This window comes from Phocoena phocoena, chromosome X, assembly GCF_963924675.1.
Source record: "Phocoena phocoena chromosome X, mPhoPho1.1, whole genome shotgun sequence".
Taxonomy (NCBI): domain Eukaryota; kingdom Metazoa; phylum Chordata; class Mammalia; order Artiodactyla; family Phocoenidae; genus Phocoena; species Phocoena phocoena.
This window is the reverse complement of record NC_089240.1, coordinates 28,520,896-28,533,612: the sequence shown is the minus strand read 5'-3', so window position 1 is coordinate 28,533,612 and position 12,717 is coordinate 28,520,896. Positions and strand designations below refer to the sequence as shown.

Below are 12,717 nucleotides of genomic sequence, written 5' to 3'. Positions count from 1 at the left end.
TTACAAGACAACTGTTGGGAATCTCAGTTAACATCCTGCTAAATAAATCTGGTACCAAATACTTCATATTTTGCTTTGCCTAAGATAATGTCTTGTTATTTAAACCATGGCCTTTTGGAAATAAAGGCTTAAACTCACAGAAGTCGTTATACTGTTAGAAATTTAAGATGTGTGAATGAGGTTATTTCTTTTTAAATTTTACCTTTCCCCCACTTATTTTCATACTGATAACTTGTCTGTGAATTTTTAGAAATATTTTATTAGGGGATCTTGGGAAGAGATGTTTCCTTTAATGTTATTGCAAAAGTTATGTAAATATAATACCAATAATGTATATGTAAAGGATTGAAAATATGAACTAAAAAAATTTACCTATGGATGAAAATCCATGGCATTTAAAATACAACATGAAGAGATGGTGTACTAATTCACTCTTTATAGTAATCTAGAAGAGCTTTAATAAAATATTAATTTGAAGTGGATTCCAACTGCCATTTGAGAATTTGTGTGCATATTTGTGAGGACGTTAAAATGCAGGCTCGTTATTGTATGTTTCTGCTGTTCATGTCTCTGATAATGCAAGTGGACATTTCTAGCATTTTAAATATTTCATTTGATTTATCATTTAATGTACTGGAACAGTCTGCCAAGATACTAATTGTATAACACCCAATTTGCTTTATTGTTCAGCGTTTGGAAGCTCCTGAAGACAAGTCATTTGGCAGTTCATTGATGGAGACTGAAGTAAACCTGGACAGTTACCAGACAGCTTTAGAAGAAGTACTCTCATGGCTTCTTTCAGCTGAGGACACATTGCAAGCACAAGGAGAGATTTCTAATGATGTAGAAGAAGTGAAAGAACAATTTCATACTCATGAGGTAAAGCAAAATGTCGATTAATGGGGATTTCCCTGGTGGTCCAGTGGCTAAGACTCCCGGGTTCGATCCCTAGTCAGGGAACTAGATCCCACATGCTGCAACTGAGAGATCGCATGCCGCAACTAAGAGATCACATGCCACAACTAAAGATCCCGCATGCCACAACTGAAAATGATCCTGCGAGCCACAGCTAAGACTTGGTGCAGCCAAATAAATAAATAAATATTTTTTTTAAAAAAAAACATTGATTAATGAAACAAGGCATATGACTTACGATAAGTCTCTCTGTTTTCCTCAATTACTCTATAAGATCCTTGTGTTTTGATAATTTAGTGTTTATTTTGAGAAGGAAACAAGATAAATGTTCATGTGTTTGACATTCCAGTAGCCAGCTTTGGAAGTTGTCCTTTGAAGAATAACACTTGAAGATGCTGAGATTAGATTCTGCCAAAGACTCATATAGGAATATGAAAGGCCAACTCCCTTCTCTTGGGTCAAGGTGAATGCTGAGATAGAACTTACACTCCAGAGTACCTGTGGGGTATCAGGCTGAACTACCCTCAGTGGGAGACTTTTCCTGAGATGACACACTTACTTGGCTTCCTCCCCTCCCCAGTCCTGTTTCCTGCTTCTTTGGCTCCCTTGTAGATCTCTCCTGAGCTCTCCTCCTTAATAAATCACTAGCACATAAGTCCTGATCTCAGGGTCTGCTTCTGCAGAAGTTGACCTAAGCTAGTAATTTTCCTTAATTCTTATTAAAAACAGTATTAAGTTTTCTTAAAAATTAAAATACTTTTACTGGGAATAAAGTTTAAATAGGCTACAAATTTAAAATAGCAAAAAAAAGAAAAAAAAGATTCAAAACCATAATGATTTCCCTACAGTGTCAACTCTTATCAACTTCTTTCCTTCTCAGGGGTACATGATGGATTTGACATCCCATCAGGGACGGGTTGGCAATGTTCTCCAATTGGGAAGTCAGCTGATTGGGGCAGGGAAGTTATCAGAAGACGAAGAAACTGAAGTTCAAGAACAAATGAATCTCCTAAATTCAAGATGGGAATGCCTCAGGGTAGCTAGCATGGAAAAACAAAGCAAGTAAGTCTGTTTTTAATTTCTAATAGTAGCAAGTTTTAGAATCTTACTATTATTTTGATGCAGTTTCTTGTTTAAGTTAGGATTCTCAGTTCTTTCCTAAAGTATGCAGCTCTTCCTCAGGGGGCATTTTGTTTAGATTTTCATGTCTGTTATATTTTGGTTTTCACTTTTGTAATTGGAGTGGAGATATTGGAGAGAAGAACCACTATCTACAGAACTATACTTTAAAGGTTCCTAAAGTTGTTGTCATAGTTAATATTTTCCAAGTTTTCTCCAGAAATTAAAATGTGAATATAGAAGACGTGAAGTTTACACAGGAAATCATGCACATAAAATCACATATTAGGTACAGTTGACAGGAAACTTCTCTTCTGAAGGAAAAGCTCTTAAAATATTTTTCATATGTTTATGGAAATCCTCTTGAAAAAAGTTTCTCCTGTGTTTGGAAATCCTTCTTCAAGTACTTGCATGATTGTGAATTATCTTAAAAATATATATTGACTTAATCAAAAAAGAATTTTTGAGTCATTTCTGAAAATGACATATTTCTTATAAGGGTAACAAGTAGATCTCATCATTTTGAATGAGGTGCTTTGATTTACATTGTTAGGTGTGTGTATTCATGTAGAGCCTATTGAGACAAGATAGATTTATTTTTAAATGAAAAGAAATGAGGTGCCAGCTGTGGTTTTGAATACATTAAGCTAAAGAAATTGTCCAAGAGCTTTAAGTTCACTAAGCTATTATCTATGAAGATTAAAACCTTTAAAATAGCACCAAAGAAACTCATTAGATATGCTGGGAGGATTGTTATTACAGTACTAAATTATAGTGTGACAATAGGGAGGGGAAAAACACATTTTTTTTTTTACATCTTTATTGGAGTATAATTGTGTTACAATGGTGTGTTAGTTTCTGCTTTATAACAAAGTAACTTAGTTATACATATACATATGTTCCCATATCTCTTCCCTCTTGTGTCTCCCTCCCTCCCACCCTCCCTATCCCACCCCTCTAGGTGGTCACAAAGCACCAAGCTGATCTCCCTGTGCTATGCAGCTGCTTCCCACTAGCTATCTATTTTACGTTCGGTAGTGTATATATGTCCGTGCCACTCTCTCACTTTGTCATAGCTTACCCTTCCCCCTCCCCATATCCTCAAGTCCATTCTCTAGTAGGTCTGTGTCTTTATTCCCATCTTACGCCTAGGTTCTTCATGACATTTTTTTTTCTTAGATTCCATATATATGTGTTAGCATACGGTATTTGTCTTTCTCTTTCTGACTTACTTCACTCTGTATGACAGATTCCAAGTCCAACCACCTCACTAAAAATAACTCAATTTCGTTTCTTTTCATGGCTGAGTAATATTCCATTGTATATATGTGCCACATCTTCTTTATCCATTCATCCGATGATGGGCACTTAGGTTGCTTCCATGTCCTGGCTATTGTAAATAGAGATGCAATGAACATTTTGGTACATGACACTTTTTGAATTATGGTTTTCTCAGGGTATATGCCCAGTAGTGGGATTGCTGGGTGATATGGTAGTTCTATTTGGAGTTTTTTAAGGAACCTTCATACTGTTCTCCATAGTGGCTGTACTAATTCACATTCCCACCAGCAGTGCAAGAGTGTTCCCTTTTCTCCACACCCTCTCCAGCATTTATTGTTTCTAGATTTTTTGAGGATGGCCATTCTGACCTGTGTGAGATGATATCTCATTGTAGTTTTGATTTGCATTTCTCTAATGATTAATGATGTTGAGCATTCTTTCATGTGTTTGTTGGCAGTCTGTATATCTTCTTTGGAGAAATGTCTGTTTAGCTCTTATGCCCATTTTTGGATTAGGTTGTTTGTTTTTTTGTTATTGAGCTGCATGAGCTGCTTGTAAATTTTGGAGATTAATCCTTTGTCAGTTGCTTCATTTGCAAATACTTTCTCCCATTCTGAGGGTTGTCTTTTGGTCTTGTTTATGGTTTCCTTTGCTGTGCAAAAGCTTTGCAGTTTCATTAGGTCCCATTTGTTTATTTTTGTTTTTATTTCCATTTCTCTAGGAGGTGGGTCAAAAAGGATCTTGCTGTGATTTATGTCATAGACTGTTCTGCCTATGTTTTCCTCTAAGAGTTTGATAGTTTCTGGCCTTACATTTAGGTCTTTAATCCATTATGAGCTTATTTTTGTGTATGGTGCTAGGGAGTGTTCTAATCTCACTCTTTTACATGTACCTGTCCAGTTTTCCCAGCACCACTTATTGAAGAGGCTGTCCTTTCTCCACTGTACATTGCTGCCTCGTTTATCAAAGATAAGGTGACCATATGTGCGTGGGTTTATCTCTGGGCTTTCTATCCTGTTCCATTGATCTATCTTTCTGTTTCTGTGCCAGTACCATAGTGTCTTGATTACTGTAGCTTTGTAGTATAGTCTGAAGTCAGGGAGCCTGCTTCCTCCAGCTCCGTTTTTCGTTCTCAAGATTGCTTTGGCTATTCGGGGTCTTTTGTGCTTCCATACAAATTGTGAACTTTTTTGTTCTAGTTCTGTGAAAAATGCCTTTGGTAATTTGATAGGGATTGCATTGAATCTGTAGATTGCTTTGGGTAGTAGAGTCATTTTCACAATGTTGATTCTTCCAATCCAAGAACATGGTATATCTCTCCATCTGTTTGTATCTACTTTAATTTCTTTCATCAGTGTCTTACGATTTTCTGCATACAGGTCTTTTGAATCCTTAGGTAGGTTTATTCCTAGATACTTTATTCTTTTCATTGCAGTGGTAAATGGAAGTGTTTTCTTAATTTCATTTTCAGATTTTTCATCATTAGTGTATAGGAATGCCAGAGATTTCTGTGCATTAATTTTGTATCCTGCTACTTTACCAAATTCATTCATTAGCTCTAGTAGTTTTCTGGTAGCATCTTTAGGATTCTCTGTGTATAGTATCATGCCATGTGCAGACAGTGACAGCTTTACTTCTTCCTTTCCAATTTGGATTCCTTTTATTTCCTTTTCTTCTGTGATTGCTGTGGCTAAAACTTCCAAAACTATGTTGAATAAGAGTGGTGAGAGTGGGCAACCTTGTCTTGTTCCTGATCTTAGTGGAAATGCTTTCAGTTTTTCACCATTGAGGACGATGTTGTCTGTGGGTTTGTCATATATGGTCTTTATTATGTTGAGGAAAGTTCCTGTATGCCTACTTTCTGCAGGGTTTTTATCATAAATGGGTGTTGGATTTTGTCGAAAGCTTTCTCTGCATCTATTGAGATGATCATCTGGTTTTTCTCCTTCCATTTGTTATTATGGTGTATCACGTTGATTGACTTGCATATATTGAAGAATCCTTGCATTTCTGGGATAAACCCCACTTGATCATGGTGTATGATCCTTTTAATATGCTGTTGGATTCTGTTTGCTAGTATTTTGTTCAGGATTTTTGCATCTATGTTCATCAGTGATATTGGCCTGTAGTTTTCTTTCTTTGTGACATCCTTGTCTGGTTTTGGTATCAGGGTGATGTTGGCCTCATAGAATGAGTTTGGGAGTGTTCCTCCCTCTGCTATATTTTGGGAGAGTTTGAGAAGGATAGGTGTTAGCTCTTCTCTAAATGTTTGATAGAATTCTCCTGTGAAGCCATCTGGTCCTGGGCTTTTGTTTGTTGGAAGATTTTTAATCACAGTTTCAATTTCATTGCTTTTGATTGGTCTGTTCATATTTTCTATTTCTTCCTGATTCAGTCTTGGCAGGTTGTGCAATTCTAAGAGCTTGTCCATTTCTTCCGGGTTGTCCATCTTATGGGCATAGAGTTGCTTGTAGTAATCTCTCATGATCCTTTGTATTTCTGCAGTGTCAGTTGTTACTTCTCCTTTTTCATTTCTAATTCTATTGATTTGAGTCTTCTCCCTTTTTTTCTTGATGAGTCTGGCTAATGGTTTATCAATTTTGTTTATCTTCTCAAAGAACCAGCTTTTAGTTTTATTGATCTTTGCTATCATTTCCTTCATTTCTTTTTCACTTATTTCTAATCTGATCTTTATGATTTCTTTCCTTCTGCTAACTTTGGGGTTGTTTTGTTCTTCTTTCTCTAATTGCTTTAGGTGCAAAGTTGGTTGTTCGAGATGTTTCCGGTTTCTTAAGGTAGGATTGTATTGTCATAAACTTCCTTCTTAGAACTGCTTTTGCTGCATCCCATAGGTTTTGGGTCGTCGTGTCTCCATTATCATTTGTTTCTAGGTATTTTTTGATTTCTTCTTTGATTTCTTCAGTGATCACTTCGTTATTAAGTAGTGTATTGTTTAGCCTCCATGTGTTTGTATTTTTTACAGATCTTTTCCTGTAATTGATATCTAGTCTCATAGAGTTGTGGTCGGAAAAGATACTTGATATGATTTCAGTTTTCTTAAATTTACCAAGGCTTGATTTGTGACCCAAGATATGATCTGTCCTGGAGAATGTTCTATGAGCACTTGAGAAAAATGTGTATTCTGTGAATTTTGGATGGAATGTCCTATAAATATCAATTAAGTCCATCTTATTTAATTTATCATTTAAATCTTGTGTTTCCTTATTTATTTTCATTTTGGTTGATCTGTCCATTGGTGAAAGTGGGGTGTTAAAGTCCCCTACTATGAATGTGTTACTGTCGATTTCCCCCTTTTTTTAAAAAATTTTTTTTTTTGTGGTACGTGGGCCTCTCAGTGCTGTGCCCTCTCCCGTTGCGGAACACACGCTCTGGATGTGCGGGCTCAGCGGCCATGGCTCATGAGCCCAGCCGCTCCGTGGCATGTGGAATCCTCCTGGACCAGAGTATGAACCCGTGTCCCCTGCATCAGCAGGCGGACTCTTAACCACTGTGCCACCAGGGAAGCCCCTCTTTCCCCTTTTATGACTGTTACTATTTGCCTTATGTATTGAGGTGCTCCTGTGTTGGGTGCATAAATATTTACAATTGTTGTATCTTCTTGTTGGATTGATCCCTTGATCATTATGTAGTGTCCTTCTTTGTCTCTTGTAATAGTCTTTATTTTAAAGTCTATTTTGTCTGATATGAGAATTGCTACTCCAGCTTTCTTTTGGTTTCTATTTGCATGGAATATCTTTTTCCATCCCCTCACTTTCAGTCTTTATGTGTCCCTAGGTCTGAAGTGTGTCTCTTGTAGACAGCATATATGTGGGTCTTGCTTTTATATCCATTCAGCCAGTCTGTGTCTTTTGGTGGGAGCATTTAATCCATTTACATCTAGCGTAGTTATGGATATGTACGTTCCTATTCCCATTTTCTTAATTGTTTTGGGTTTGTTATTGTAGGTGTTTTCCTTCTCTTGTGTTTCTTGCCTATAGAAGTTCCTTTAGCATTTGTTGTAAAGCTGGTTTGGTGGTGCTGAAGTCTCTCAGCTTTTGCTTGTCTGTAAAGGTTTTAATTTCTCCATCAAATCTGAATGAGATCCTTACTCGGTAGAGTAATCTTGGTTGTAGGTTTTTCTCCTTCATCACTTTAAATATGTCCTGCCAGTACCTTCTGACTTGCAGAGTTTCTGCTGAAAGATTAGCTGTTAACGTTAATGGGGATTTCCTTGTGTGTTATTTGTTGTTTTTCCCTTGCTGCTTTTAATATGTTTTCTTTGTATTTAATTTTTGACAGTTTGATTAATATGTGTCTTGGCATGTTTCTCCTTGGATTTATCCTGTATGGGACTCTCTGTGCTTCCTGGACTTGATTATTTCCTTTCCCATGTTAGGGAAGTTTTCAACTATAATCTCTTCAGATATTTTCTCAGTCCCTTTCTTTTTCTCTTCTTCTTCTGGGACCCCTATAATTCGAATGTTGGTGCATTTAATGTTGTCCCAGAGGTCTGTGTGACTGTTCTCAGTTGTTTTCATTCTTTTTTCTTTATTCTGCTCTGCAATAGTTATTTCCACTATTTTATCTTCCAGGTCACTTATCCATTCTTCTGCCTCAGTTATTCTAGTGATCCCTTCTAGAGTATTTTATATTTCATTTATTGTGTTGTTCATCTTTGCTTGTTTCCTCTTTAGTTCTTCTAGGTCCTTGTTAAATGTTTCTTGCATTTTCTCTATTCTGTTTCCAAGATTGTGGATCATCTTTACTATCATTATTCTGAATTCTTTTTCTGGTAGACTGCCTATTTCTTCTTCATTTGTTAGGTCTGGTAGGTTTTTATCTTGCTCCTCCATCTGCTGTGTGTTTTTCTGCCTTCTCATTTTGCTTATCTTACTGTGTTTGGGGTCTCCTTTTTGCAGGCTGCAGGTTCGTAGTTCCTGTTGTTTTTGGTGTCTGTCCCCAGTGGCTAAGGTTGGTTCAGTGGGTTGTGTAGGCTTCCTGGTGGAGGGGACTAGTGTCTGTGTTCGGGTGGATGAGGCTGAATCTTTCTGGTGGGCAGGTCCACGTCTTGTGGTGTGTTTTGGGGTGTCTGTGGCCTTATTAGGATTTTAGGCAGCCTCTCTGCTAATGGGTGGGGTTGTGTTCGTGTCTTGCTAGTTGTTTGGCATAGGGTGTCCAGCACTGTAGCTTGCTGGTCGTTGAGTGAAGCTGGGTGTTGGTGTTGAGTTGGAGATCTCTGGGAAATTTTCGCTGTTTGATATAACGTGGAGCTGGGAGGTCTCTTGTGGACCAGTGTCCTGAAGTTGGCTCTCCCACCTCAGAGGCAGAGCAGTCACTCCTGGCTGCAGCACCAAGAGTCTTTCATCCACACGGCTGCAGAGCTCCCTGAAGCTGCTGCCTGCTTGCTGCCTCTTGAGGTGTGGGGATGTCCCCTCGGATCCTGGTACTCGTGCAGCAGCTTTGCGTCACGAGCTTTCAGACTCTGAGCATCTTTTTTTTTCCCCCAAACTGGGTCCTGAAACCAACTGGAGTTCGAAAAACACATTTGTAAGCTCGTGTATTTTGAAAGAATAAATAAAGCATATATAAGATAGAATTTTCACGAATATTGTTGTTCTAAACCTGGAGATAGTAGTCTGTGCATGTTGACTTTTCCCCCAGCTGTGATCATTTTGACGATTGTAACTAACCCTAGATGTGAGAATTATAATAGCCATATTATAAGTATTAAGTTTCCCCCCCATGCCCAAGGCTCAACTAGTTTATGCCACCCATTTATTATTATAAATCATAAGATATAGAGCCTCCTACTTGTGGTCATGTGCCGTCGTTCTTCAGGTTGCAACTTTTGTTTGCACCTGTTTGTGCAACTTAAACAGAGCAACCTCAGATAAAATTTGGAAGTCTTTAAAATGAAACCTCCTCCTTTACTGCCTTTCCCATAGTGGCACCACCTTCTTTTCCTTCGTGCGTTCTGTTTTGCCATCCTCTTCTGGAGGTTAAATACTTCCATCGTTCCTCACTCTCTTTTTTCAATAGGACTAACAATATGGGATTAATTATTCATACTAACCGTTAATTAATTGCAGCTTGAGACTGAGTTGAGAAACGGTGAATTCAGCCTTAAGTTAAAATCCCAAGTTTTTAATCTGTTATTATAACATTTAAAAACAGGTTAATTTTTAAAAATTCCCCTGTTAAAGAGATATCTACCATTAGGTGATGGATGACAACACACACACACATACATGGATGACCATGTACACACACATATATGTGTAATTTCCTCACCCCCATCCTGCTGGAGGATGTAAAACCTGAAATAGCAATATTACTGAGCTAAGATTGACATCAAAGTATAGTTTGTCCTTAGGGAAGTTTGGGGGACTTCGGTTTGTATTTAAGCTTTTAGAATGATTAGCAAGAAGGTAAGGGCAGCCTCTTAGCTGGCATAGCTTTTGTTAAAACATAATAGAGATTTTAAAATGAGACACTAATACAGAACTGCTTGTAGCACATAGACTTGTCTGGACAATTTGTTGAGATACACATACACAAAGGATTTTTTAAGCCAAGCAAATTCAGAAATTTCTTGTGAGTTTGTAAATAATAGTAAGTTTCTCCTACCACTTTCACTAACTTTGTGGGTTTTCATGCATAAAATTCTAAATGAGATAAGCCAGTATGCAAACTATGGAGGACCTGGCTTTTGATAGATTGTTTTAGAGGAATCGAAAGCTGATTATAACAATAGAATGTTGCTAGTATTTAAAAAATATAATGTGAGGTTTTATTTAATGCTTTACTACATTGCTACCTGTTCAGTTTCTGCTATCATGGCCATGTTGATGATTAGCTTCAATTTGGAGCATTACCTATTGTTTCCAAACATATGACTACTTAGGAGTAGGAAGGCGTAGTAAATTGCTAAGAGACAAGAAATAGATTAGTCCACACCTTTCAACTTGCTCCCACAAAGAAAGATAGGGTATGGGTAGACCCAGTCAGAAGCCATTACCCCTGCCTAAGCATAGAGTTAGGGTGAGAGGAATGATAATTAAGATTTCTCTAGGCCTATGAGATATAACCAAAGACAGCTAGAATTCTTAAGTTGTTGTCTTATCACAAAAGTAAAAAAAATTGCCTTTTTTTTACAAGTGTAAAAACAACTTACACTTGTAAGTTATAAGTGTTATCTACCAACATACCTATGAACAGTAATCAAATTACATTCAATATATAGTCATTGTGATATATATAAACACTATATATGTAATAGTGTGTGTATATGTATATAATACTATCTACATCTGTATCTATATACACACAAATATTAATAAATATTAATGGACTGCCTCAAAATATCAGTTACATTTCAAGGCATTGGGGATACAGTAATGAACACAAGAGGCAGGATTCCAGAAGCTCTAGAGAGTCTGACATCCAGTAAAATTAAAACACACGCACACACACACACATGCACACCCACACATATACACGAAAAATATCAGATAGGAATACGTTTTTTGAAGAGATTAAAACGTAATGTGATAGAGTTTGAGTTTGAGGGGCTAACTTAGCCTTTGTGACCCAGGAATGTTGTTTCTGGGGCGGTGCCATTTAATTTGAAATTTGAATGACAAGAAGGAACCACCATATGCAGATCAGGAGGAAGTACACTTCAGACAGAGGCAACAGCCAATGCAAAAGCCCTAAAATAGGGACAGTCTGGCTTGATAGAGGAACCAAAAGGCCAGCATAGCTGGAGAGTTGCAGGAGGGAAGATTAGATAGCTGAAGTATGAGATGGGGTTGAAATATAGGTAGGGGTCTTGTCATGTATTGCAATGTCAGGGTAAAGTCAAGGGCTTTGAGTTCTAGCATAATTACAAGAAAAAGCCATCAAAAGGTTTTAAGTAGGGGAAAAGCAGGTAAAGAAAATATCGGTAATACCACTAGAAGAAGACAGGGCAGTTATAATCAGTGCCATAGCCCAGGTAAGAGATGCTAGTATCTTATGCCAGGAGGTGGTTGTAATAACACATGCATGTATTCTACTATCTTAGCCCAGTCATTAATTTATAAACCATTCCTGCTGTATTTATTTTCTTTTTTGCTGTTCTAACAGTCAAGGTTTTTTTTTTTGCCCCCTGGAAACAGGCATCCTTGCCTCATACATACAGATGCTACCTTTGTACAGGTTGTATCTAGGAAATGCTGTTTATCCCACAAACCATTAACAATTATCAAACAAAACAGGAAATTTTAAAAATACAGAGGTAACAAAATGCTCTGATTTCCAACTTATGCTAAATCTACTCTAATTTGCCTAAGGGATAAGGTCTCCCTTTCTCAAACACATATTTATGTGAACTGGGCGACATACTTTCCCTCTGTGGTCCTCAGTTACTGATTTCTGGAACAGTGGCAGTTCCACAGAACCTGGCACACCCCTAAAAGATACTGGCCAAGATAGGGTATGAAAAGTAGATTATGAATGCAAAATTATTACGAAATGTAAAGAATTATCATCATTATATGACTAGCCGTGGGTTAATTAACCATACTGTATAACTATGCCTCATATATATTTTTTGTTCTTTTTTTCCTCCAGCCTGTTCTAATTGCCTTGCTCATTTTTCCCCCCAAAGGATTTGTTTGTGAATGTTTTCTGTGGGGCAAGGGAACATGAGCAGTGTGATAAAAATTGCATTTGAAGTTATAATTTTATTATTGAAACATTTAAAAATATTCCTTGCAAAGGAATATAAGTAAAAACATAAATATGTAGATGCTTCTTCCTTTCTTTCTCCATTTTATTCTATTCTCGTTGGATTCTTTCCTTATTAATTTCTTTCCTCTTCAATTCTGATATCTTCGTGGACATGAATTGATAATGAAGCAAAGGCTAATATAATAAAGAACTTTGTTAAGATATCTCTAGCCACACACTACCTTGACATAAACATGCTGCTGTTGGTCAATTACCAATCTTTAACAATGTTTATGAGATTGAAATGAAAGAACTAAGTGCCATTGATTGCATGGTTAAAATAAAATAATTAAGACAAGACAGTATCTGTTGACATGCTCGAGCTGGAAACCTTCAGAAAAGTAGGCAAAATGATTTTTGTTTTGTTTCGTTTTTATGCTGTAGAATACCCTTTGGGTGGTGGGAGGTGAGGGAGAGAGAAGAAAAAGACAAAACTTCCCTCTGTGGAAGTACAAGAAGTCTACTGGCGTAGGGAAAACAGAAGATTTTCTTCTCTATGAATAAGCTAATTAATTTGATTGAAAAATGCAACCTGCAGAGAGCAAAAGAGATTTACTGACATTTCTACAAGGACACATAAAGATAAGCACAGCAAGTTCCATCAACTTCTCTGATAATTGTGGTTAGGAC

The 12,717-nt window shown here is 37.2% G+C and overlaps 1 protein-coding gene across 1 annotated transcript in view; it reads left to right on the top strand.

Moving 5' to 3' along the window:
* DMD (dystrophin) overlaps positions 1-12,717 on the top strand; it is a 2,035,184-nt gene that overhangs the window by 485,445 nt on the left and 1,537,022 nt on the right. The window contains exons 10-11 of the mRNA XM_065901098.1: positions 691-879; positions 1,796-1,977. Of these exons, the coding sequence (XP_065757170.1) occupies positions 691-879; positions 1,796-1,977 (371 nt within the window). The remainder of the gene's footprint in view (positions 1-690; positions 880-1,795; positions 1,978-12,717) is intronic.